The sequence below is a fragment of the Nelumbo nucifera genome, chromosome 4 (genome assembly GCF_055504915.1).
Source record: "Nelumbo nucifera cultivar China Antique chromosome 4, China Antique-T2T, whole genome shotgun sequence".
Classification (NCBI taxonomy): domain Eukaryota; kingdom Viridiplantae; phylum Streptophyta; class Magnoliopsida; order Proteales; family Nelumbonaceae; genus Nelumbo; species Nelumbo nucifera.
Window position 1 is genome coordinate 43,633,439 of NC_142652.1, and position 27,588 is coordinate 43,661,026.

General features: G+C 39.0%; 1 protein-coding gene across 1 annotated transcript in view; it reads right to left on the reverse strand.

The window, feature by feature from the left end:
• Positions 1-26,922, reverse strand: part of LOC104606960 (ALA-interacting subunit 1-like) — a 39,926-nt gene extending 13,004 nt beyond the window's left edge. Inside the window, exons 1-2 of the mRNA XM_010272420.3 lie at positions 26,735-26,922; positions 26,522-26,616 (exon numbers count right to left, since the gene is read on the reverse strand). Coding sequence (XP_010270722.1) covers positions 26,522-26,606 — 85 coding nt within the window. The 5' untranslated portion in view covers positions 26,607-26,616; positions 26,735-26,922. The remainder of the gene's footprint in view (positions 1-26,521; positions 26,617-26,734) is intronic.
• Positions 26,923-27,588: the final 666 nt, after the last annotated feature.

Sequence of the window (27,588 nt, forward strand, 5' to 3'; positions counted from 1 at the left end):
AATCTTCCCTCCTACTTCCTCTCCCTCTTCCCAATACCCACTAAAATGGCTCATAAATTAGAAAGGCTTCAGAGGGATTTCCTTTGGAAGGGTTGGGAGGAGAAAAGGAAAATCCATCTTGTCAGCTGGAAACAGGTTTGTACTCCAAAGGAAAAAGGTGGTTTGGGGCTGAGAAGTCTGAAAACTTTTAACAGAGCTTTAATGGGAAAATGGATTTGGAGGTTTGCAAGAGAAAGAGTTAGTTGGTGGAGGAATTGAATTGCAGCCAAGTATGAAACAGATAGAGGGAATCAGGGGACTGGCTAACCATATCAAACCTTCCTTCCCTGGGTTGCTCTCTTTGGAAGAAAATCATGGAAGACTACCCTCTTCTTCACAATGGCCTGTCCCCTAAGTTGGGTTCAGGGCACCATCTGAAGTTCTGGAAAGACAAATGGTGCAATAACAGGTCCTTTGAAGAGCTGTTCCCCTTCAACTAGCAGAAAACCAAGATTCAATGGTGGCAGATTGTTGTGAAGTTAATGGAAATGGATTAACCTGGATTCCCGCTTTCAGAAGACCTTTTCAAGATTGGGAAGTGGATCAAGTGGTGGATCTGTTGGGCTTGCTTTCAAACCAGATTTAGAACCCCTTGGAAGAAGATTCTTGGATCTGGGAGTGGAATGCAGATGGGATTTTCACTGTGAATTCCTTTGCCAAAAGGTCATGCTGTTAAAATTTGGAACCAGATTCCTCCTTTCAAAGTGAATGCTCTGCTTTGGGCTGTAGTTTTGGATAGAAACCTATCTAAACAGAATCTGGCCAGAAGAGGAATCCTAATTCTGAACATGCTTTGTGAGATTTGTGGTCAAGCAGAAGAGGATAATAATCATCTTCTCATCCATTGCCCTATTTCGGCAGCATTATGGGACCACTTCCTCTCTTCTGAAGGTCTTTCCTGGGTCATGCCAAAACAGGTATCGGATCTGTTATGGAGCTGGGACCTGCAAGGTCTCTCTAAGCTGTCTAGAAGTGTGTGGTGGGCTATCCCTGCAGCTGTGATCAGTTCCATTTGGACAGAGAGAAAGAGAAGAATCTTTCAAAATAAAGCTAAGGATGTAGACTGTCTTATCTCCTGTGCCGTGGGAAAATTAGTGTCATTGACTGCAGGTGTGAAAGGCTTCCAGCCTAGGGTATTTGGAACTCAGTTGAGGTCCTGAAGTGTATTTGAATTGTAATGTAAGCTGGGAGTTTGTTCTCAGTTTTGCTCCTTGTTTGGGGCTGAGTTGTATGGTTCTGTTTCAGTTAATAAATTTACCTTACCTTTTTTTCAAAAAAAAAAAAACAATTATGCCCAAGAAAATTGATCTGACCCACTCCCTTTTAGCCAAACCATCAGCTATTTCGTTGACAAATGTCTATACCCAATGGACTAGCAGCTGCATTTTCCTTGTCAGCTACTTAAAAATAAATAATATTCTTTTCGGAATTAAGGCAGCTGCATATTCTTTGTAAATTCATTAAAGACCTCAAGCAAATCCACTTTGATCACATCCCAACAATCTTGATAGAAAGCATAGTGAAGCCATCAGGTCCCAGTGCCTTAGATCTATCCATAGAGAACACTATCCTTCTAATCTCCTCTATATCAAACTCAGATTCTAGGTATTTAGCAGCATCAGCATCCAAAGAAGGTGAATCTAACCCATCCACTTTTAGCCTATCATTCAACTATCTTTGATATTAGACTTGAAATGATCCACAAAGGCTCTAGCAATTTCATCCTAGTTACAAATTAAATCCCCATTAACTTCCACTTTGGCCACAAAGTTTTTCCTTCTTCTGCCATTTGCTATTGCATGAAAAAAAAAAAAATTGCATTGTCCTCCCCTTCTTTGATCCATTTATGCCTTGAATTTTGTCTCCAACACATCTCCTCCCTCAAAAGAACCACCTCCAATTCCTTCTTTAGATTCCATCTTGATTGTTTATCCTCTTTATTCAAAGGCTTGACATTCCTTCTCATCTAAAAGTTCAAGATTCAATTTTCATTCCTCTAGTCTTCCAAAATAATCCCTATTCCATTCCTTAATCCTACTCTTAAATCTTTGCAGTTTCTTATGAAATCTCACTCCCTTCAACAACATCTAAACAACTACTCCATCCACCAGTTTTCCACTAAGGGTACAAAGTTTGGATGAGTTAACCACATATTTGCAAACCTAAACAAGGTAGGGCCTCCTGAGAAACTTCCGGGTCCTAACCTAATGGGAAATGGTCTAAAGTTACTCAAAAAAATGGGTATTTCCATCCCTTTGTACCTTGATTTTTTTTCCTCCAACAAATATCCTCTCTCAATAAAACCTCCTTCAAATCCTTTGAGATTCCTTCTCATCCAACTCTTTAATCCAAGAAATCAAGCTCAGTTTTTGTTCTTCAATTCTCCCAAAATGGTCTAGTCCATTCCTTTATTTTGGATCTCAGCCTCTACAGTTTCTTATGAAATCTAACTCCCTTCCAATTAACCCCTCTTAAATCTTCATTCCACCAATCCTTCACTTTACCAATCAAGAGGAAATAGCCAGGAGGTTTGTGGATCATTTCAAGTCTATCTATAGAAGACCCTTGAATCAGAGAACATTAGTGGAAGAAGTGGATTGGCCTAGATTGGGTGATGAGAAGGTAAGGTGGTTGGAAAGAAACTTTGAGGAAGAGAAGATTAAACAGACATCTCTCTGATGGACAAATCTAAAGCCCCAGGCCTAGATGGTTTTACAATTGCTTTCTTCAAAGATTGTTGTGAAGTAGTAAAAGATGACTTTTGTGATGTCTTCAAGGAATTTTCAGACAAGCACACTGTAAGCCCTAGGGTCAATGCTACCTTCTTGGCCTTAGTCCCAAAGAAATCTAAAGCTAGGCACCCTAAGGACCTTGAACCAATTAGCTTGGTGACAAGTATCTATAAAATCTTAGCTAAGGTCCTTTCTTTGAGGCTTAAAGAGGTTCTACCTTTTATCAACTGCCAAGCCCAAGGGGAATTAATATAAGGGAGACAAAGAGTAGATCAAATTCTGATTACCAATGAATGTGTAGAGAAAATGAGGAAATCTAAGCGAAAAGGCTTTGTGTGTAAGTTGGATCTTGAAAAGGCATATGATCTAGTGGATTGGCAGTTTTTGTTAGAGGTTTTATGTAACTATGTGTTTGGGGAAAGGTGGTGTAGTTGGGTGTTTGTTTATATTAGTTCTTACCACTATTCTATCTTGGTTAATGGAGTAGTGTAGGACTTTTTTCCAGCTAGGGGATTAGGCAAGGAGATCCGCTTTCACCCTTCCTTTTTACTCTATTAGCTGATGTGCTTAGTAGATTGATCTCTAAGGCTGATAGAGAAGATGTTATAAGAGGTTGGAGAATAGGTAGAAATGGAATTCCAATTTCCCACCATAGTTGTCAAGGCAACGCGCCTAGGTGACAAGGCACCCTTGGAGGCTCACCTTGCCTAATCACCAAGCAGTTTTCTATAGTGTGTTAGACAAAACTTTTATATTCTTAATTTTTTGAGGTTATAATTTTAAAGTAGACATTTTTAAACTAAAATATTCATTTTGTGTGTTTATATACTAATTTCTTTTTATTATTTTCTTATTTTTTAGGGTTTAATCAACACAAACATTGCTAAATGCTGTATTGAACCCTGAAAGACTTCAAAACCTGAACCAACAAGTAAGGAAGAACTTAAAATGTTGTCTAACCAACACATTTACTTCTTTTACTTTACTAATTTTGTGTATCTAATACTATATACCAATTTTCTTCTTCCACCTTTTCTTTTCCTCTTTTCCTATAACAGAAATAAGGGTTCAGCCCTTATATTTTTTGAAATTTCTCTTCTTTTTTTTTCTCGTGAATGCGTTGGAATATGTTGATTTTCTATACTTTAACATGAAGTTTATAGTTTTCTCATGAAAATAATGGACAATCATTAAGGAAATATGATTATGGAACCTAGGTAACTACCTAGGATACATAATTTTGCTTGAAAAAATCCATCGCCTAGGTGACGTCTAGGCGACTAGGCAACAAGGCGCCCCCTTGTCACCTAGCCTCGCCTTGGCGCCTTGAAAACTATGTTTCCCACCTTCTGTTTGTTGATGACCTAATAATTTTCTATGATGGAGGTGATGTTGGGAAGCTAGCAAATCTAAAAGAGTTGCTTAAAATCTTTGAAAGAATTTCCAACTTGAGAATCAATTTAGAAAAGAGCTAAATGGTAGGGGTCAATTTGGAGGTTACAGAGGTTGAGACTGTGGCAAAGAGATTAGAGTGTTCCATATCTTCCTGGCCTTTAACCTATCTAGGGCTTCCATTATGGGCAAACCCTAGGGAGAGTCGATTTTGGAACCTAATGCTAGAAAAGTTTGAAAAGAGAATAACCTCATGGAAGAATAACTATATCTCCTTAGGTGCTAGATCACTTTGATAAGAGCCACACTCTTGAATCTGCCCACTTATTTCCTATCCGCTTTTAGGATCACCTAGGCAAGCAAAGAAGTTGGAGAAAATAATGAGAGATTTTCTTTGGGAACCAGAGGAAAGTAAAAAGGACCATATGATCAAGTGGGAGGTTGTGTGTAAGAGTAAAGAGGAGGAGGCTTGGGGTTAAGTAATTTGATTAGCTTTGTTGGGGAAGTGGTTGTGGCATTCGCCACAGGAGGGAGACAGGCTATGGCATGAACTAGTAGGAAGTATCCATGGTTGCTCGGAGAATGGATGGGATGTTGATGCATCTCAGAGGCTACTTGGCAACACCCTAGAAGGCAATTAACAATATTCTTCCTCAATTCCTCAAGTTTATCAAGCATGATCTTTGTTGTAGAAACTCCGCTTGGTTCTAGGAGGATGTCTAGATTAGGGATTGCCCCTTAAATGACCTCTTTCCATCCTTATTTTCAATGTCCTTGTACAAAAAAGATGTTGTCCCAAAATTTCTCTCCCCTTGTGTAAATCCTTTGGCTTCAAATTGGGACTTTGGGTTCCATAAAGGGTTAAGGGATGAGGAAATTGACTGCTTATCTTTTTTTTGATAAATATCTTTTTTTTTGTTGCCTTCTCAATAAGGTTTGTTTGGATCCCTCTGAATCAGATAAACAAGCCTGGTCTCCTCAGCCCAAAGGAACCTCATATGCCCCTTTTAAAAAGTCCCCATGCCTCTCTTCATCTCGACAATTTTTCCTTGTTAAGGAAGTTTGGTGCAAGCTTGTTCCCCCCAAAGGTTATGGTTTTCTATTGGGAAGTGCATTACAAGAAAATAAGCACCTTGGACAACCTACAGATGAGAAGACCTTTTCTTTGTATTTCACATAACCAATGTATTCTTTGCAGGTTTCATGGTGAGGATTGCTACCACTTCCTAATTAATCTTGCTCCTTTACTGTAGAGTTGTGGGATGGGCCTTTTTTGTTGTTTGGTTGCAGGAGGAATATACCAACAAAAGTGAGCATGCTCTTTAATCCTTCTACCTTTGCCTAGGATAACAAAAGAGGAAGGATTATGTGGAGATGTACTAGAGCAGCGCTGATTTAGACGATCTTGGAAGAAAGGAATGCAAGAATATTCCAAGAGGAGAAAAGCTACCAAGAATTAGAGTTTGTGTTGAATGGGGTCATACACTAGTTAAAGACCATGGATTTATTTCACCAATTCTCCTTTAATGATATTTAGAGGAATTGGTCAACAGTAGCAAGGTGTTCTCCCATAAAGATTAGGGTGGCAACAAATTGGGCACCCCCTCCTGAAGGTTTTTTGAAGCTGAATTTTGACGGGAGCAGTCAAGGCAACCTAGGTTCCTTTGGTTTGGGAGGAGTTGTGAGGAATGAACTTGGAGAGATTGTGCTTTTCTACTCAAGTCCTTTGGGATTTGGAGACTCTACTATGGCAGAATTGCTGGCTGCCACTCAAGGAGTATTGAGTTAGCAACTTATCTAGGTATAGAGTGGCTTTGATTTAAGGGAATTCTAAGGTGATACTAGGCTAGTTGAAGGACCCAAAGACTACAATGCAGTCCTATAAGAATGGAGTCAAGAAGCTTAAGTGGATGACACGTAATATATCTATAAGGATACAATGGGTGGGGAGATCAACAAATGCATTAGCTGATATGTTTTTTTATTGGAAACGGTAACTTTCATGAAGGATATCAACCACTCAGACAAAGAGTGTTGACCCCAAACAACATCAAGATTTACAGTAAAAGTCCCCTGCTTTGCCAAGCTATCTGCCACAGTGTTGGTTGACCTCCTTACCCATTTGAAAATTACTCCAGCTTCCCTTGCCAAGCAGATTATTTCCCTTATTTTCTGTCTAAAATTCCATACACCCAACCTCTTTGTTTGCAGCCACCCTATTAACAATTTAGAGTCCCCTTCCACCTCCAAGTTCTGCAATCCCCATTGCTTGGCAAATCTCAGGCTTGTAGGAGAGCCAAAATTTCAGCTCTCAAAGAGTCTCCCACTCCTGTGGGACCAGGGTATAGTGCCATCATTCTGCCCTCCTCATCCCTTAAGACTCCCCCAACTCCCGAGGGCTTGGATTACCCATGGAGCTTCCATCAAGGTTTAATTTTACCCTTTGTTGTGGTGCAGGTGTCCAAGAAGGCTGAATAACAGGCTGTCTAGTTGAAGAGTTTGCCACTGCTGACCAACCCCTTTGTATATCATCCACTGAAAAGTCTTTAAATAAGTCACTTACTTTTAGCCAGTAGTCGATCAAGACTACAATCAGTCTTGAATTCGAAAGCAAAAGAAATATTTCAGAAGAAGAAAAGAAGAAGAGTGGGAGAAAAGAAGCATACGAAGGGTTTTAGAAAAGAGAGAGAGGGTCGATCATAATGATCTACCGACCCACTCTTAATATTTATATATGTTGGCTAATTGTAAAAAGGGCTGAATTGCCCTTATTGCTTACATGGCAAATAAACTGATAATAAAGCTGAAATAACAAGCTGTAACAACAAAATGAAATAACTACCAACTAACACTGACATAACTAACAAAAAAAATATCTATGCTATGCTGCCATACGAACACAGTGGGGACCACAGCAGTGGGGTCCACATCAGTGTTCTCTACACTCCCCCTCAAGTTGGGAATAGATATTTGTCATTCCCAACTTGCATAGGTCTGCCTCTAATTTCTTCCTTGGAACAGCCTTGGTGAGAAGATCTGTGAGCTGCATGCTGGAGGTGATATACAGGAGACACACTTGAGACGAAACCCTTTCTCTGGCAAAATGTCGATCGACTTCGATATGCTTAGTTCTGTCATGCTGTACCGGATTATGAGCTATATTAATAGCAGCCTGATTATCACAATACAACATTAATGGCTTCTCATAATCAATACCCAACTCCTCAAATAATGACTTCAGCCATAGGATTTCAGCCACATCATTAGCCATAGATCTATATTCAGCTTCAGCACTAGAATGAGAAACAACACTTTGTTTCTTACTCCTCCAGGAGACAAGGTTACCTCCTACAAAGGCACAATATCCAGAGGTAGACCTTCTGTCATCAACACTCCCAGCTCAATCAGCATCTGTATAGACCTCTATCTTCATTTGATCATTATTCTTGAATAATATACCTCTATCTGGACATCTCTTCAAGTATGCTAATATTCTCTCAACTACAAGGAGGTGAGTAGTTCTAGGATAATGCATATATTGACTGACAACGCTGACTGCATAACTGATGTCCAGTCGTGTGAGACAAAGATAGAGGAGTTTTCCAACCAACCGTTGGAACATAGCTTTGTCTTCAAGAGGCTCTCCACTCTCTGCACTGATCTTGTGATTCTGTTCAATAGGTGTATCTGCAAGCTTAACACCCAACTTTCCAGTTTCTACTAATAGGTCTAGAACATACTTCCTTTGAAAAAAAAAGATCCCATGTTTAGATCTAGCAACCTCAATACCCAAGAAGTATTGTAGCTCTCCCAGATCTTTCACCTCAAACTCTTGATGAAGGAGTTGTTTAAGAGACTCAATCTCACTGTTATCATTCCCTGTCACCACAATATCATCCACATATACAACAAGCAAAGTCAAGGAAGAGTCCACTCTTTTAATGAACAATGTATGGTCTGACTGGGCCTGTACATAGCTGAATTCTTCAAGGGCTTGTCTGAATCTATCAAACCAAGCTCTGGGGGACTGCTTTAGTCCATACAAGGCTTTATTCAACCGGCAAACCTTCTTACCTGTCTCTGCATCATAAAATCCAAGAGGCAACTGCATGTAGACTTCTTCCTGTAAGTCTCCATTGAGGAAGGCATTTTTAACATCCATCTGGAACAAGGGCCAAGAATAACTGGCTGCAAGGGATAGCAGAACTCAAATAGTGGTCATCTTTGCCACTGGAGCAAAAGTCTCCAAGTAGTCTATACTATAAGTCTGAGTAAACCCCTTTGCAACTAACCGGGCCTTATACCTTTCAATGGAACCATCAGGATTATGTTTCACAGTAAATACCCATATACATCCAACCGGTTTCTTTCCTTTAGGCTGGTCAACTAGCTCCCAAGTATTATTCCTCAGAAGGGCATCCATTTCAATCTTCATTGCATCTTTCCACTCAGGAACTGACAAGGCTTCCTGCACTATTTTGGGAATAGGAATATCAACAATGGATGTAAGAAAGGACATGTAAGAGGGGGACAGGCGATCATAGGACAGAAACTGGGAAATGCAGTGAGTTGTGGATGTGGTGCAACGTCGTTTGCCTTTACGAACTGTAATGGGGAGGTCAAAGTCATCCAAAGAAGGTAAAGTAGCAATAGTGAAAGGTATTTCAGGGGGACCTGGATCTGATAAAGGGACTGTGGTACCTGGATCTAGATCCACAGAAGGAACTGGGGCTGGCCTGGACTGCTAATGACCGAAATCAACCTGCCTCCACCGCTTGTGATAGACTCTCAAATCCTGACACCTCTGACAACCCTCCCCATTACATCCCTCATCACTCAATGGAACAAGTAAAGGAACTTCTGATGAGTTAACCCCACTCTCACTACTCTCCCCCTGAGGAGAAACCCTAGGTTAATAGGGTACCTCCTCAAAGAAAGTAACATCCATCGAGACAAATCTCCTCCCAGAAGTAGGTTCATAGCAGCAATAACCCTTTTGAGTTTGTACATAACCGAGAAAAATGCATTTGGAGGCCTTAGAATCAAATTTGGAACGATGAGGTCCAAAATTCTGAACAAAGCAAGTGCAACCAAAGGTTTTAAGGGGAACAGTAAATAATTCTTTATCGGGGTATAGAAGGGTAAAGGGAGGCTTCATGTCAAGAACCCGTAAAGGAACTCGATTAATGAGATACATTGTTGTAAGAATAGCATCGCCCCAAAAACGGATAGGCACATTGGAGTTAAACATAATGCTTCTAGCCACCTCCAATATGTGCCTATTCTTCCTCTCAGCAACCCCATTCTACTGTGGTGTATAAGGACAAGTACTCTGGTGAATAATCCCATGATCAAGTAGATAAGAGGCCAGTGGCTTGGTAAAGTATTCTTTCACATTATCAGATCTGGAGATTTTGATTTTGACCCCAAACTGGGTTAAAATCATCTGATGAAAGATCTGGGTCAGAGCAAGAACCTCATCTCAAGAACGCATAAGGTAAACCCAAGAAAAACGGGTATAGTCATCAACAAACAACAAGAAATATCTGTACCCCCCCCCCATAGAAGGGATGTAATACGGGCCCCAAACATCTGTGTGCACAACATCAAAAGAATTACTACTTCTTTTATTACTCAAGGAATAAGATGTTCTACAATGCTTTGCAAGCTCACAACTCTCACATCTCAAATTTGACATCTGAACAGACTTAAACAAATTTGGAAACAAACTCTTCAAAGACCGAAAGGATAAATGACCTAACCGATTATGCCAAAGCATAACCGGACTAACAGACTGAGAAACAAAAGGCTTCCTATCTTCATGATCTTTCCAATGAGAACTCTCTCCAAGCAGATAGATCTCATTCGTCTCACGGCCAGTCCCAATCACCTTCCCTGTCTCCAAGTCCTGAAAAATACATCGGTCAAGGAAAAAAGTTACTAAACAATTCTGATGTTTTGTAATACTACTAACTGAAAGCAAGTTAGTATCAAGCTTAAGAACATGCAAAACTGAAGATAAGGAAATGGTATTAGACAACTTGATCCCTCCCTTGCCAGAAATGGGAACAAGGGAACCATCAGCAATGGACACTTTAACTCTACCAGAAGATAAGTGATAGGTAGTGAACAGTGATGGCAAGCTAGTCATATGGTCAGATGCACCTGAGTCTATTACCCAACAATGTTCAGTGTTACCTGAAGCTGAAGCATGGTAAGTTGAGGCCCGAGTACCTAAATGAGCAAAGGTTGATGTGGAAGGAGCTGATGATAACTGAGATGATTGAGTTGAATTCCCAACTTCCTTTTCCAACTGTGTTAGGGCAGCCTGAACAGCAGCTAAGGTGTCTAGAGGCATGCCTTTTGTGCCCGATGAGGATGCAGAATCGGTATTAACAGCCATATGGGCATTACCCCTTTTGTTCCTCAGTTTTGCTGGGACTAGATGAGGGTGCAGCTTCCAACATGTGTCTTTAGTATGCTTAGGTTTCTTGCAATGTTCACACACTAGATCCCGCTTATCTTCCTTCTTTATATCCCTTTCTGTATCACCCCCAGACTTAGGTTTAACTGCTGCTAAGGCTGGTGGGAAGGGTTGATGTTGCATCATAACCTTTCTCCTAGTCTCTTCACTATGCACCAAGTAGGCTTGAGATAAGGTCACACTGTCCCTTGTTAGTATTTGTTGTCTCACAATATCATAGTCAGGATTCAGACCAGCTAGGAATTCAAAAACCTTATTAGTTTCAACTTGCTTCCTATGAGTCTGCGCATCCTTCTGACTTTCCCACTCAAGTGTTTCTAGGTGGTCAATTTCATGCCACAAAAATTTCAAAGTAGAGAAGTAAACGGAGACTGGTTTCTCTCCTTGCTTAAGGTTATTAACCTCACACTTCAATTCATAGGTCCTAGCAACATTAAGGGGTTGGGAGTAAGTCTCTTTCATGACATCCCAGATTTCCTTGGTTGTTTTTGTCCACAAATAGTTCCGGTTGATATGTGGCTACATAGAGTTGCACAGCCATGTCATAACCAAATAGTTCTCCTGAACCCATTTGGTATACATTTGGTCCTCCTTAGATGGTTCTTTCACATCTCCCAACTGGTAGCTAAGTTTTCCTCTACCCCCAATGGCCATCATGGCCGATTGGGCCCATTCTAAGTAGTTGGATCCATCAAACTTCACAGTTGTAATCTGAAAGGCATTCTCAGACATGTTACCAGAATCGCTAGTCCCAAAAACACCTTCCCCCTGATTCTTGAACTCCATTCTTGGTTAAGAATTAGCAATAAAAAACTTTTGAAGCTACTGTAATAGAAAACAGCACCTAAACAATTGATAACAGCTGGCCTAGGTCTTCCAAAAACAAGGAAAAACAGAATTATGTATGAAACCAGTTCAAATCTGATCTGAAACCAATGACAGTTCTGAATTTTTAGGTTATTCTCAAGCAAATAAAAAACTACTTTATGAAAGAAAATCTCTGACCGCCACCTTCTGTCTGATGCAGAACCCTAATCTTGGGGATCCGAAGCCTTTTCTAATTTTTCCTGACTACTGGAACTCTCCCAGCCTTCTACAATCTTGTTAGTAGTAGCCGCACACTACCAGTAGCCTCCAAGAATCAGCCGATCCTCCTTCTTAATCTTCCAGCCCTAGGCAACTCTCATGTGGTTGGCTGGATCAAACTCACATGAGAAACCCTAATCCTTGCTCTGATACCAAGTAGTCGATCAAGACTACAATCAGTCTTGAATTCGAAAGCAAAAGAAAGATTTTAGAAGAAGAAAAGAAGAAGAGAGGGAGAAAAGAAGAAGCACACAAAGGGTTTTAGAAAAGAGAGAGAGGGTCGATCATAATGATCTGCCGACCCACTCTTAATATTTATATATGTTGACTAATTGTAAAAAGGGCTGAATTGCCCTTATTGCTTACATGGCAAATAAACTAATAATAAAGCTGAAATAACAAGTTGTAACAACAAACTGAAACAACTACCAACTAACACTGACATAACTAACAAAAAAAAAATATATGCTATGCTGCCATACGAACACAGTGGGGACCACAGCAGTGGAGTCCACATAAGTGTTCTCTACACAGCCAATGTATGACTTTAATGGCTACGCAATCAATGATTTGTTCTGTTGATCTTTGTGCCCCTTGGAATATTTTGTTATTCCTTTTCCCCTTTTCTTTGGTAGTAGGAAGAAACTTGGGTTAAAAAGACTTGTCACATCCGAGGGAGGGATCCACCTGCAACCAAATAAGGAAGAAAACCAACTACCTACACAAGAAGCAAAGGGACAAGAAAGTAAAAGATGTGTTACTGTCTCACCATTTCCCAAACAAAGGCAACAAACATAAGGGGAGAGGCAGTGATTTGGCCTCCTTTTTTGTAAATTATCTAGAGTATTAATTTTCTGGAGCACCACCTCCTAGCAAAAGGCTCTTATTTTTGGGGGTACAGGATTACACCAGACTTCCTTTGTAGGAAAAGGGCCTCTTGGGTGTGAGGATTGAAGGAGGGTAGAGAACAAAGAGGCACAGGTAAAGGAGCCAGAAGGAGACTCTAACCAAATCCTACTGTCCTGACAAGAGAGGTCCAAGAATGCAATATTAAGAAGGGAGATAAGATCATCTACTAAGCCCATTTCAGATTCCATTAACCCTCTCCTTAATCCTAGATCCCAAGAGTTTTCATTAACAAGCACTGAAGAAATCACTCTCCTTTTGTTAAGGGACAAGGAATAGATAGGTGGAAATCTATCTTTGAGAGGAGTGTCCCCAAGCTAGACATCCTCCCAGAAACATACTTTGTTACCCATGCATGCATCAAACCTGACTAGCGGAAGGAAGGTAGCAAACTGTGAATTGCTTTCCAAGGAGAAGCCCTTGTTGCCCTACATCAAGGCCAATGTCCCATTCGTTGTTTGCTATGCCATGAATGCTCGCAAATACTTTATGCCATAAGTTCTCTTGTTCCAAGGGAAACCTCCACAACCATTTATCCAACAATGCATGTTCCTAAGTTTGATGTTTCCTATCCCTAGGCCTCCACTATCCCTACTCCTTGATACCACCTCCCACTTTATCAAATGATCCTTTTTTTGTATCCCCCAGCTCCCATAAGAAGTCTCTCATCAGTTTCTCCAGTTTATTGCCCACTTTTATGGGGATCTTAAAGGTTGAGAGGTAATAAACTAGCATATTAGTCAAGGTTGACTTTATTAGAGTTATTCTACCCCCTAGAGAGATGTAGTTCCTCTTCCAACCCGCAAGCCTTTTTGTGAATCTTTCCATTATCGGATCCCAAAAGCTATCAGAGTTCGGGTTCCCCCCAAGGGTAGTCCAAGGTACTGTAGAGGCTAATCACCTACCTCACAACCCAACAAACTAGCTAGGATTTCAACCTCTCCTTTCTCCCTATCAAACCCTACTACACAACTTTTGCTCCAATTTACTTTGAGATTGGAGATCTTTTCAAAAAGGGTTACCATCCTTTGTAGATTAGACATTTCCTCCCTTTCCCCTTCGCAAAAGATTAGAATATCATCTGCAAATTGTAGATGGGTAACCACCACATTTTCCCCCCAATTCTCCAACCTAGTAGCAAACTGCAGGCATCAGCCCTTGAAATCAAGTCACTAAACACATCTGCTGTTAGAGTAAGAAGGAAGGGAGATAGGGTCAGGTGGAAGTAGCTTATTCTGCTCGGGCTCGGTCTACTACTTCTCCTATGCGGTCACCACCTAGCAATGGTTTTATAAAGCTAAATTTTGATGGGAGCAATGAAGGTAATCTAGGCCCTTCAGGTGTAGGAGGTGTCTTTAGAGATGAGGAGGGGAAGGTGGTGGCAATGTATTCAGGCTCCATTGGGGTTGGGGACTCTGAAAGTTGAGATCTATGTTGTATTAGAGGGTATTAGAAAGAGTAAGGAACTGAATGCAAAAAAAAATCATTATTGAAGGGGACTCAAAGTTAGTGTTGAACTGGCTGTAGAGGGGAAGTGGTCTTTGGAAGTTTGCTAATGAAAGAAGGGAAATCAAATGGCTAACTAGGGGGATGGGCATCCAATTTCAGTGGGTGAAAAGAACAATGAATGCCTTTGAATATGCTTTGGCAAAACAGGGTGTGGGAAGGGATCAATTGTACTAGGCTATATTGTGAGCTTGATGTTGCTTTCTTGGGGAGGGTTAAGCCTTTTTAACTCTCTTTGTTTGTTCTAATGTTGCAATATATTAATCTAATGAAATTCTGTTATTGATCAAAAAAATGTTACTTTTTTATTTTTACTTTGTACTTTATCAAGAGAGGTCACAGCTTGTGCCTCTCCAAGGGATGCTTGTATCAGTTTGATTCTATGAATTAATAAATTTATCTTTACTCATCAAAAAAATAATATGAAGTTACTCTAGATAACGCTCTAGGATTCAACCCATCCCAATGAGCCTTCCACTTAAGATTGAAGAGGAATCTATCCAATTTGGAACACAAGGGGTTTTCTTGAAAATTGAACCAAGTGAACCTAGCTTGTAGTAGGGAAGCTCCTTCAATTCACAAACCTCTATAAAATCATTGACCTTTCTCATGCTAACTGTCACTTGTCAGCCCAGGTTGTTAGATCCATCAACGTATCTAATCACATCAAAGTTCCCACCCAGTCACTAAGGCCCCTCCCAAAGCCCTTTAATTGCAAAGAGCTCTTCCCACATCCTTTCTCTATAAATGTTGGGTCCATAAACATTAGTTAATACCCAAATAAATCCATCTTCCACATTTTTGAACTTGACTAATACAAAAAAAAAACCAACCAATCAATTCCTCCAAGGATTCTACTACATCATTTATCCACATTGTGATAATACCCCCAAAGGCTCCCCAAGATGGGGAGATGGGGCAACACTCCAACTAACACTCTTTGAGCTCCACACACACTTCTAACCCACCTTTGGTCAAAATCCGCTAACTTTGTCTCTTGAAGAAACACTATCTCCAGTCTTTCTCTTTTCAACAAGTCCCTTAGTCCTTTATCATCCTTCTCTTCCTAGCACTCCCAAGGCCTCTCACATAACCAACTGTCACCCCACCCCACATCCTTTTCTTCCTTTTTCTTGAATAGAACCTAGCTTTTTTCTATCCCCAGAACTTTAAGCCCATCCTTCCTGCCACTTCTGCTATCCCCCCCCCTTTTCTACCCTACTCTCTCCTCCAACACCCTCCACTACCTTGGTTATTGTTCTTTCATCTTGCCCATCTTCCTCATACCCACCCATTCCCTCTTTTCAGATCTTCAAGGGAATCACAAATGAGATGCCAAATCCTTTCACCCACCTCCATATCCCCTCCTATTACAGCCATTCCCACATCTCATCCAGTCTGATCTCTCCCCACACCCTTAGAGTCAATGACTGGATAAAAGTGGGATTCTGAAATATCTATAACAAGCACAACAGAAATGTCAGTATTCAGAATATTCAAAACCGAATTCACATGCATACCTATGGAAGAAGGATCAACAGAAGTAGCAGGTGCACAAATAACTTTTTGAACAGCAAACGCTTCAAGAGCCTCACCCACCAATGAATTCAACTGATGTTCAAATTTTTACAAGAAACATTTTGGGGCAAGCGATAAGACTTCTTTGTTTTCCCTTCATCAAAGAATCCTCAAAGAGCCATTGAGAAGGACTCGAAAGCACTTCTCGTACACCTTGTGTTTCCTTCAGATTTGAGGCCCAAATTTCCTTGTTTAAAAGAGCCAAACTTTCCTTTTTTTTTGATAATTATCAAACTTTCCTTGTTTCCACAGCCAACAATTTCATTTTCTAATACTAGAAGAGTCTCATCGTTGTTCAGTTGTTGTTTTTGCACCTTCTCAAGATGTTCATCAATCTCTTCCTAAATAAATAACAACTCAGTGTTGAAGCTTTGCAGATCATACTAGTTCATCTGCCTTCCAAATCGACACTACCGATCCTTGAGAAGTCCTCTAAGTCTGAGTCACTGTCATTGCCACTAGGGATGCAAACGGATCAGATCGGATTCGAATCAAGGTATATCCGAATCCGATCCGACACTATTAAGAACCAATCTGGTCCAATCCGAAGATCCAATCGGATCTGATAGACATGGATCTGAATTCGAATCTGATCAGGAAGTCGAATATTCGGATCTGATCTGATCTGATCCAATTTGTTTCTTTAAAAATTAATAAATTATTAAAAGAAAATTAAAATATACCAATTTAAATAAACATATATATATGTTTTTATGAAAAAATAAATAATATAACAAATTTACAAAAATGCAATATAAATAATATATTTATAAATAAATAAATAGCATATATATATATATATAAATAAATATATAGCATATATCGGATCGGATAGGGGTGATCCTAATCCAATCCGATTTCTAATCAGGTCCTATTATCCGATAAGATCCGATCTAAAGATCCGAACTGGGTGATCTGAATTCGCCCAAATAGGATCAGATCATGATCTGATCCATTTGCACCCCTAATTGCCAAGCCCAACCAATCCTCTTCCAAATCTAACTCATCTCCAACATTTTTCTTCCTTTTACAATATGGATTTCATCATTCTGGGAAGACGATAGTTTGCTACAGAAAGGTACTCAGCAAAGAGACACCTTTTGATGCTGCCGCGAGTTGCAGATTTTCAGCCCTAATTGTCAAGCCCAACCAATCCGATCTGTTCAGTTGTTGAACTTGCTTCAGAAAGTGGAGGTATCCACTTCCTCGAGGGACGGTTTGTGGTGGAAAGAGTGCAAGAATGGGATTTTCTCAGTGAAATCTTTCTATCTAGCTATGTTAAAGGACCAGCATGGATCAGTTTATAAGGGTGGAATCTGGGGGAACCCCATTCCACCTAGAGTGGAAGCTTTTGCTTGGCTGGTTGCCATGGACAGCATCTTAACATCTGATCATCTGAAGAGCAGAGGGTTTCATATGGCAAACTTTTGTGTCATGTGTAGTGCAGATGAAGAATCTGTTCTGCACTTATTTTCTACCTGCAAGACTGCAAGAATAATTTGGAGTTATTACACTTCTTTATTTGGGAAAAGTGCGCTTCAGTCAAGCTCAGCAGCAGAAATTTTCTCCACCTGGCCAAGAATTGGGGGAGGTAGGAAAGCAGGAATAGTTTGGAGCTGCATCCCATTTGCTGTGTGCTGGACACTATGAAAAGGAACAGAAGGATTTTTGAAGACAAACTCAAGAACACAGAAGTTCTGGTGGCTCTGGTTGGGAAGTTAATTGCAGGTTGGGTTTGGGTGTACCAAATTTCAATCAAGTAAACAGATCAGATTTGGGGGAAATTTTCTGGAGTTTGCTTGAGATTCAATGATGTATCTGTACCAGTCGTAGTGTTGGACTGTACCTAGTTCAGTTTTGCTCTGTTTTGTAAGCTACGTGCCATCTTGTCACCTACTACATGTAACTGATCTTTTTCTTTTAATAAAATTCATATTTTACTCTTCGAAAAAAAATAATCTCCCCTCAGTGGGAGTCACATGACCCATTAAAGCATGAGCTGCCCCTCCTTCATGGGCTTGGCCTTAGGATCCACTGATCCAGCCCAAGGTTTCATTCAACCTGTTTATTTTCAATGGGTTGTGATTCTTCATCTTTGTTACTCAAGCTAAAATCTTTCGAGCTGGCCCCGCTCCTATTTTCTGATTTCCTCTTACAACATTATTTAGCCCAGCTAATGACATGGGCTAGGCCTCCAAACCTTTTAACACTTCCCAATTCAACCCACGCTACCAATTGTTTGACCAGTTCTCTCCCTCTCCTTCATCACATTTGGCTGAACTCTAGGTTTCTGATTCCACTTGGGCATAGGTTCTGTCATGTCATGTGCCAAACCCTCTTTCTCATTCAAATTTAAAAAATCATTCACCCACCCCTATGGATTTCTGCTTTCGAGTCCTTTGGGAGAGAATCCCAGGCCTTTGGATTTCTGCACTCTAGTAGCAGCTGAAAGGTTCTGGAGGAAGTTTACTGGTTGGGGAAAAAAAAACACCACTACCCTATGTGCAGAATCATACTTGCCCAGTCGTGTCAAAGACTTTGGCATTGATTCTTGCCACATCTTAAAAATAAATAATATTTATCAATTTTTTATCAATAACACCAGCTTCATTAAATTAAATAATACTTATCATTCACTAGTTGGAAAAGACTCAAATATTTGCTCTTTCTGACCACAGGCCTAGTTTTGATAATAATACCACTAATCTAAGGGGCAGTTCCATTATTCATTGTGATGGTGGTACTGGTTTTTTGCTTCATGGGGCTAAGGAATAGGGGGGTAGCCTGTCCCCTCCCCCAATCCTGGTGGCAACAGGATTTGATCCCAACTCTCCACTACAACTAGCAAGAGAACTTACCAACTGAGCCACCATCAGTTGATTATGATTGTGGTACTGTTGCAATTCGATTGGGTCTTTTGGGTTAGTATTAAGTTCTGATGAACTTATATTGCTATTAAAGAAGCTCATCTTTTTGCTAATAGCAGGGGTATTTCTTTTGTTACTGTGTGTCCAGATTCTCTTTTATCTATGTTAGCTTTAAATGGGTCAAACTCAGTTCTGGCTGTCTGTCATAGGAGTATCAGGATCTTTTGGACAATATCAATCTTGCTGTTTCTAAATTTAGATTTGTTAAGTTTGTATGTGTAAATAAAAATCAGAATAAGGCTGCTCATGCTGTATCTCAGAAGGTAAAAGGCTGCTTCTCGATGTCTATTTGGAATGAGATCAGTCTGATTGGCTGTTGGTCTTGTGAATTCTTTGTTTTGGTTATTTTGTTAGTTTGCTATATATATATATATATATATATATATATATATATATATATATATATCAGATTAATGACAAGTTAGCTTCAAGTTATGGATGAACCAATAGGCTAACTCCATCATGTATCAAATTGGTGAAGTAATAATAAATCAGCAAATGAGAAATCCAAATAACATATTAGTAGATAGGCCATGTTGTTAGAGATAGAAAAATGGAAAAGCACTTGAACAAGATTCTGAAATAAAGAGACCAGATTCACTCTGCTTGGCGATCACAATAGTGTACGGTAGTTTATTAAGCACCAGGTTCAGCAGAGGCTGGTAAGGACAGGGGAAATTCAAGAATATGTTTTTCTCCCACAGGGAAATTCAAGAATATATATATATATATATATATATATATATATATATATATCAGATTAATGACAAGTTAGCTTCAAGTTATGGATGAACCAATAGGCTAACTCCATCATGTATCAAATTGGTGAAGTAATAATAAATCAGCAAATGAGAAATCCAAATAACATATTAGTAGATAGGCCATGTTGTTAGAGATAGAAAAATGGAAAAGCACTTGAACAAGATTCTGAAATAAAGAGACCATATTCACTCTGCTTGGCAATCACAATGGTGTACAATAGTTTATTAAGCACCAGGTTCAGCAGAGGCTGGTAAGGACAGAGGAAATTCATATCGATCAAAAAAAAAGGACAGAGGAAATTCAAGAATATGTTTTTCTCCCACAATGAAATAAATGATAGAAATCAAGCAAATACTGTGCTCCTAAGACCACCACTTGACAAGAAACAACTCTAGAATATATCTACATCTTTTCCTAGTTTGACAAGGTTGATAACTCAAAGAACAGAGGAAAAAAATAAAATAGTGGTTTTGATGCAACATGATCAGAGGCTTAGAACATTAGCTAACAACGGCTATATATAGAAAAAAATTAGGAAAAGTGGGTTGAGTAACACAGCCTTGAACTAGAGTGTTCAGCATCTCATTCAAAACTCTAATTCCAGATTGGAGTCACGCCAATTTCTTAGAGATGTCACAGGTATGAGATAGTCTGATGAAGTCACACCAACAAAGCACTAAATTATTTTCACAAAACAAATCAATAAATCCACATATACAACCAAATATTACTTATAGTAGAAGAAAATTAGCACTGAAAACTATCCTATTAAAACTCAAATTATTACTTCCCAACTAGTTAACCCAAAAAAAAACTCCACTTTTCCATACACTTCATTATCTTGGACTAAAATATATTTCTTAATGATTAACTACTCATAAGAAAGTATGCTCAGTTCTTTTTTCTTTTGTCACTATCTTCAGGAAGGTTGGTGTGATGGTCAAGGAATACTAGAAGAAGTTAGAGCAAAGCCAAAACTGTGCCAAGAAGGAGCTATGAAAGGAAGAGAGCAATTGCTTATTCCCTCTCAACAGGTAACCATTAGAAAATCCGAAAAGCTACAACTGTTCTTTGTTTCTATTTCTATTGATGATGCAATAACTCTTGGTTACAACAATGGAGATCATACTCAAACTCAAACACAAAGCCAAATGGGTCATTGACTTCTCTAAAACATCATGAGCTAGATAAGAATAATAGTTGAGGATGGAGCTGGCTAGAAAGATGGATGGCAGCCAAGCCATGCAAGAATAGGTTAATGGAGAAAAGCCATGCCGATTCCTCAAACATAACTCCATCTTCTCAAAACTGTGAAGATAATATAGCCAAGATATGCTCAAAATCTTCAGAACCAGGTTCAGTGAAAGTCAGGAAGAACAATGTGGAAACCAGGATTTCTGCCAAACCTCCTCTAATTGGGCATGGCACATGTTCCTCTTCAATCTCAAGTTCTGATTATATGTATTAGGAGAGTCTGGCATCCTCTTCTTCAATCTGCACGTCTAAAACTCCAGTTTCTGGTAACACTCCTTTGGCAACGAAGAGAACAGGTGGAGAGTAATAACAGTAGGCCCAATAATTATACAAAACCGACAGAGTTAACTAAGGCTAAACAGAGGACATGCAATTATTCTTCTCATAGAATTCAAAGGCAATCATATGAGAATGGTGTGACTCCCAATTTTTATGTTCAGATCAGTGGATCGATGGCATCAATATCAAATTGCTCATTTAATTTTGCATTTGAATATCGCAAAGGAACCACCCTGAAGCCTTAGAATTTGACCATTAACATAAAAGCTAGGAACTATGGTCTCAGCAGATAGATAGATACAGACAGACAGAGGAGAGTCTTACTAGAGATCAACAGCGGGCGGTACCAGAGATCAGCAGTACCAGAAGTTGCAAGTTTGGATGCCAATGAACAGAATTACAGAATGTTAGTGAATTCCCTAAGGGAATAAGAATCAAAAAGAATGAAGCCCACAACAAGAATTTTGTAACCAAACACTTTACTACAATTCATTCTTGCCCAAAATGAGCAAAAACTTAAAGAATGAAACCCACAGCAGTGAATTATACACGGCCTTAGGGAACAGAGGAGAAATCTCTGCGTAGTATTTATTAACCTACAAAAAGCATATGATAGGACTCATAGAAAAGCAATCTGCTAGGTTTGGGAAAGAAAGGAGTTTCAAGAAGGCATGTCGATATGATTAGAGATACGTATAAAGGGACAGTAACGAGTAACCAGCATAAGAATTAAGAAAGGGAATGCAAGAAGTTGCAACCACAATGGGTTTACACCAAGGGCAAACACTTGTTTGTATCTTTTCGCATTAGTCATGGAAAACTAAGTAGACATTTATGAGGTCCCATGGTATATATGTTGCTCATTGATGATATAGTTTTGGTTAATAAGAGCAAGGGTTGGCTAAATAGAAAACAGATAGATGCTTTAGCATACTTAAGATTCTTCAATGATTTTGATGTAAAAATAAGGAGAAAACAAGAAAATGGAGTGCAAGAAGATAAGAGGGAATATGTGGAATGTGTGACTCAATCTTCAGAATTGGTATTCAAATCAATGATCCAAACTACAAAATGCCCATGTTTACATGGATTTGACAATGACATAAATATCCATGTTATGCCTAAACATCCCCCCCCCCCACTCAAAGTGAGCAATAGACATTGTAAATGGCCATCTTACATAGATCATCTTCAAGTTTGTTTTTCAGAACTCCTTTTGTCAAGCAGTCAGCCAATTAATCTGTTGAATATACAAATGGAATCCACACTAGCTACTTTCTCTCTAATGAGGTGTCAATCCATGTCTATATGTTGAGTCTAATCATGCTGAACCAAGTTGTGTGCAATATTTATTGCAACTTAATTGTCACAATAACGTGCCAATGTAGAGAAAGGCAGTATGTTGCAGCTCATTCTAGTGCAGATACTGAATATAGAACAATGGCTTGGGAAGTATTAGGAGCTATTATTGGATGAAGTGTCTTCTTACATAGCTGGAAACGCAAGATAATCTCTTATAGAGCTAGAGTAGCCAAAAACAGATCCTCTATCATCAATAGATCTTGCCCAATCAGCATGTGTAGGCTTCAACTTTCAAGTGCCTATCATGGTTCAAAGTATCGATATGCCTCTGCGTATTGGTAGAGGCATATTGGTACTAAAAACCATGCGCGTTTTTAAGTGTTTTCAAAACTTCGTTTTTGGGGGTGCTTTTAGTGTATTTTTTATTTAAAAAAAAGGGGGTTCCCAAAACAACTGTAAACGGGTGTATCAAGAACCCAACAATACGATACAAAACACCCAATAGAGGCGTATTGTATCGAAATTTTGATCCTTTCCTATGGTGCCCTTTATCCATTGCCTACATATGTGAGGTTTGAGGCTGATGAATAAGTTGACTTACAACACTAATGACATAATATACATTCATTCGTATCAAACAAAGATATAATAGCTGCTTCACTAACATTTGATACATTATTCAGTCATAAGGAATATCACCATCATCAGTTCCTAGTTTGTGATTTGGGTCTATATGTGTATCAACTAGTTCAGCACCCAACTTCCCTATCTCTTTGAGAAGATCCAAGATGTATTCCTCTTAAAAACAAATATTCCCTTCTTTGATCTCGCCACCTAAATGCCCAGAAAATATTTGAAAATTTACAAATTCAGGCATAAGAAACTCCTTTAGACTAGAGATCCCAGATAAATTCTCTCAAGTAATCACAATGATCTACATTCACAATGAACAGACACAGAACTTGCTACTCTCTTAATGAAGAACCTTGAACAGTCACAGAACAGTCAGCAGGACAAACAATTGATGTCTTGACTGGAAATAAAGAACCTTGGATGGCAGCTTATTTATGAGAAATACCACATTTTGAATTCAGCCCAACATTTTGTGGAGGAAGAGCAAGCTACTTGCAACCTCAACCACATGTATGTTCTGCTTTGTAACACCATTCTGTTAAAGAGCGTAGGCACATAAGCACTAAGAAATCACTCCTCTTTCTTAGAAACATATGTGAACCTTTCTCCACGTGCTTTTTAGCAGTTTTTGAGCTCAAAACTTTTATTATTTTTTCCCATACTGCAACTCCACCATGTTGAAATGTTTAGTAATCTGAAGGCACCTCATCCCTGCTCTTCATCAAATGTCCAAGTATATACGGACATTTGTTGCTACAAATCAAGACATTGAAGCAAAGCAGCCAAGCAACGCCTTGACAACTTGACAACTGTGCTAGGAAAGCCAAAACTGCATCCCCCAATGCTCTCAAGTTGAAATAGGAGACTTTTATGCTTTCAGCTTTTATAAAACATTTAAATCAGTAGATCATATAGAAGTAGAAGGGCTAATAAAAGAAGACTGTGGCTAAGAACTGGAAGGTGTATTGAATGTGCATTCCCCCTTTTTGCATTCTTGAAATGCTCTCGTTTCAAGTAAGGATAATGCTTCCAACAATGATCCCTAGTGTGTTTCAGATTCTTACAATAATCACACACTACTTCTCCCTCCTAAGTAGCAGTTGTCTTACCACCACTATCCTACCTCTATTTAGCAATCACTAAGGCTGTGTGCTCAATCTCAATGAACTGTCCCATGGCTGAATTAGTGATGTATCTACATTTCTTTTTAAATAAGTAAATCAAACTCTAGGCTAAGACCAGTCAAGAAGTCAAAAACCTATCTCAATTAGGTTCTTATATTGCTTTGCATCAAGAGAATCTCTCTGCTGCTCAGAAGCCTCTAGGTAATCAATCTCTTCCATACTGCCTGTAAAAAGAATAGTACATGGAGACTGATCGTCCCCCTGTCTCATCTTCTCTTTTCATCCAATAGATTCCTATAACATTTTTAGCCTAGGAATATGTAGTAGTTTCTCTGTCTTATATTTCCTTAGCCACAGATAAAAACATGTATTTTATTGTGATATATGGCTGCATAGAATAAATCAACTAAGCCATCACTAACAAGAATCATGTACCAGCCAGCTGTACAACCTGGTGACGTTAGCTGGCAGCAATAATGATATCAGCAGCCAACAAAGAATCCCTTCACCAAAACTCCTTGCTCTCATACCTACTTAAGATTCTTTAATGGTGTTGATGTAAAAATTAGGAGAAAAGAAACAAGAAAAATCAAGTGGATAAGAGAAGATAAGAGGGAATATGTGGAATGTGTGAACTAATCTTGAGAACCATTCCCTATTCATTGATATTTAAACCAATGAAGCAAATTAAAATAATATCTCATGATTATTAGATTTTTCAATGTCACAAATACCCCTGTTATGTCTTGACAAGAATCAAATGGTTTCAAGATAAATTGAACTAAGTTTACATGTATTTGCAATTTTTAGTAAAAATATTAGTAATAGCGGTGGTGCAATCAAGATTAGCAATCAAGATATACCCCAAACCAACAAGAGTAAATAGCTTGGATCAATCATCCATGATGAGGAAAAATTAAAGAGGCCATTGCACATAGAATTAGAACAGAGTGGCTGAAATGAGATGTATATTCATTTTGCTATTTGAATAGCATATACCAATGAGACTAGAAGGACAATTCTACTAGATTGTTATGGGACCAGCATTACTATATTGGGCGACACATTTCAGGATCAAGAAACAACATGTTCAAAAAATAAATGTAGCTGAGATGGGGATGTTAAGATGGATGGATAGCAAGGCTAGAAACAATAGAATCAGAAATGAGTACATTAGAGAGGATAAAGGTGTAGTTGCAATTAGTGACAAGATAGGGAAAGTCAACTGAGATAGCTTGGTCATGTATATAGACTATCAATGACCGCATTTGTGAGGAATGAATTGGTATGAAGGATCTAAAAGAACAAGGAGAAGAACAAAGAAAATGTAGCAATTGGTATGAAGTGGTTTAAAGGCTCATAATTGACAGAAAATGCGGCTCTTAAAAGTTGGACTAAGACTGAGCTGAGTTGACCACTTCAAACCACTTTTTTCTTCTGCTAGCCCATTAAATGCTACTTTTTGGGGCTGTTAACTCACCTGTATTTTATTGATTGGTAAGAAAATATGTACAGTGTAGAATACAATCAAATTTGCCTGACTGAGCTAGCCAGCCACTATACTTTACACCATTAATTTACACTTTCCCAGAAAACCTCTGCTCTGGTAGCTCCTTGTTTTGCCATTGAATCTGTAAAAGTATTTGCAGATCTCTGAACCTAACAAAAGGTGATCTCCATTTAATGCTAAATTTCCTTCATCTCATTTGTATAAACCCATGCTGGTTTTTTTTTTTTTTTGCCCCTTAGCCAGTTCACTGTTATTCTTGCATTGTCTTCTACAATCATTGAAAACAAAAATATTATCTTATTCCATATCACAGCATTAAAATCCACCATTTCCTATATTTGCCTAAAAATTTCAGAAACCCAAGAATCATATGAAATATGAATGTAAAAGTACACTTTAAAGTTCCTAGCTAAAATAGACCATATTATTTGGAGGCTTGAACCGTAAAACCTCTGAAGTTGCAGATAGAGTTGGTTAACAAAAAAGGAAGAAAAAAATCCATGAAAACAATGCATATCACCAACTTTGGATTAGGGATGTGAACTTATATATGCTCTATTACATGTGCAACAATTTCTATTTTCTATATTTCCACCAGGCAAACCATCATGCGAATAGTTTGCATGCAAGATAATGTCCTCATCCACAATTTCTTTTACCGTATTCCTGAGGGCTCAATATCACTAAAGCAATAAATACGCACTGAAGAGGCTGATATACAGAGAGCAGAAGCAAATAGACAGACCATTAACTTGCAAAATGAACCAATTTTCAATCTAAAACTCAAAAAACACCAACGAATCAGTAGAAAGGCAACTTGGTATCGAATCTTCTGCAACCCACAAACCCGTAAATATTTACAATCCGAGAATTCCCAAAACTTTCTAAGAAAAAATGGCCATTCAAGATTTAGAGAAAACCAACAGGAAGAACAATGAACAACAATGACCGTATGAATCTAGAGAAAAAAAATAACGAAAGAGTGACAAAGATTTTAAGAAATGTACATTTGGGTTTCTTCGAATTCCTCTTCGGAGCAGGAGGATCATTCCCTCCATCGGCTGCGGAGCTCGTAGCTCCCTTCAGGTTCATCCTTAGAGATCTGAAAATTAAATTAAACCAAATTAAATCAATGGGCAGAAAAAAAAATGACTGCAGAGAGAAGGTAACAACCGAAAATTGAAAGAAAAGAAAATATGAGAAACCAAAAACCCTCGTACTGGTTCTTCTTCGCAAATAAATTAGGGACTCTTTTGCTTTACTTTTACAGTTTTTCTGTTCTTTTTCTCTTTTTTTTCTTCCTGTTTTCTCACGTTCTGTTTTAATGGCGTTGCTAAATATGGCAGGGTGGCAGACAGAGAGCGGAGGGCCTCACCTCACACGCTCGGGAGCCTCAGAGGATGTGTTTAAAAGAATTAAGGCTGACTAACTGATAATTAAGCCCATAAATAAACTAGTGACCAGGCCCATTGGGCTGGACCTACGTTTTCATTCTATAGTCCAACCCAGTTGTGTACATATTCGTCCCGTCGTCCCCCGATGAGGCGACGACCGATGCCGATGTTGTCAAAGTTAAACTCGGACCGGATATAAAATCGGAAAGTTCAATGGATCACGGCTAGGGGTTGATTCGAGCCGAGCTGAACTGAATAGTTAGGCTCGCCAAGGTAGACTAAGTAGTACGAGGCTTGAGTCCGGTTCAAGCTATAACCTTGAACTCGAGCTCGAGAAAATGTTTTATAAAAATAAAAAATTATTTGGTATTTAAAAATTATTATTATTATTATTATTATTATTATTATTATTATTATTATTATTATTATTATTATTATATGTATGTAGCTACTTGAGCCCTGCTCGCAAGCCTCACGAGCTGAGCTTTATTAGGCTCGAGTTTGGCTCGATTAATAAACGAGCCAGTAAATTGGGTTCAAGCTCGGCTCGAAGCTCGGTTGAAACTAAGCCAAGACGAGCTCGAGTAGCTCATGAAGAGCTCGGCTCATGGCCACTACTAATCATGGCTTTTAATGATTCAGGTAGGTTCAATCGTTCAACCCATAAGAATTGTCAAATA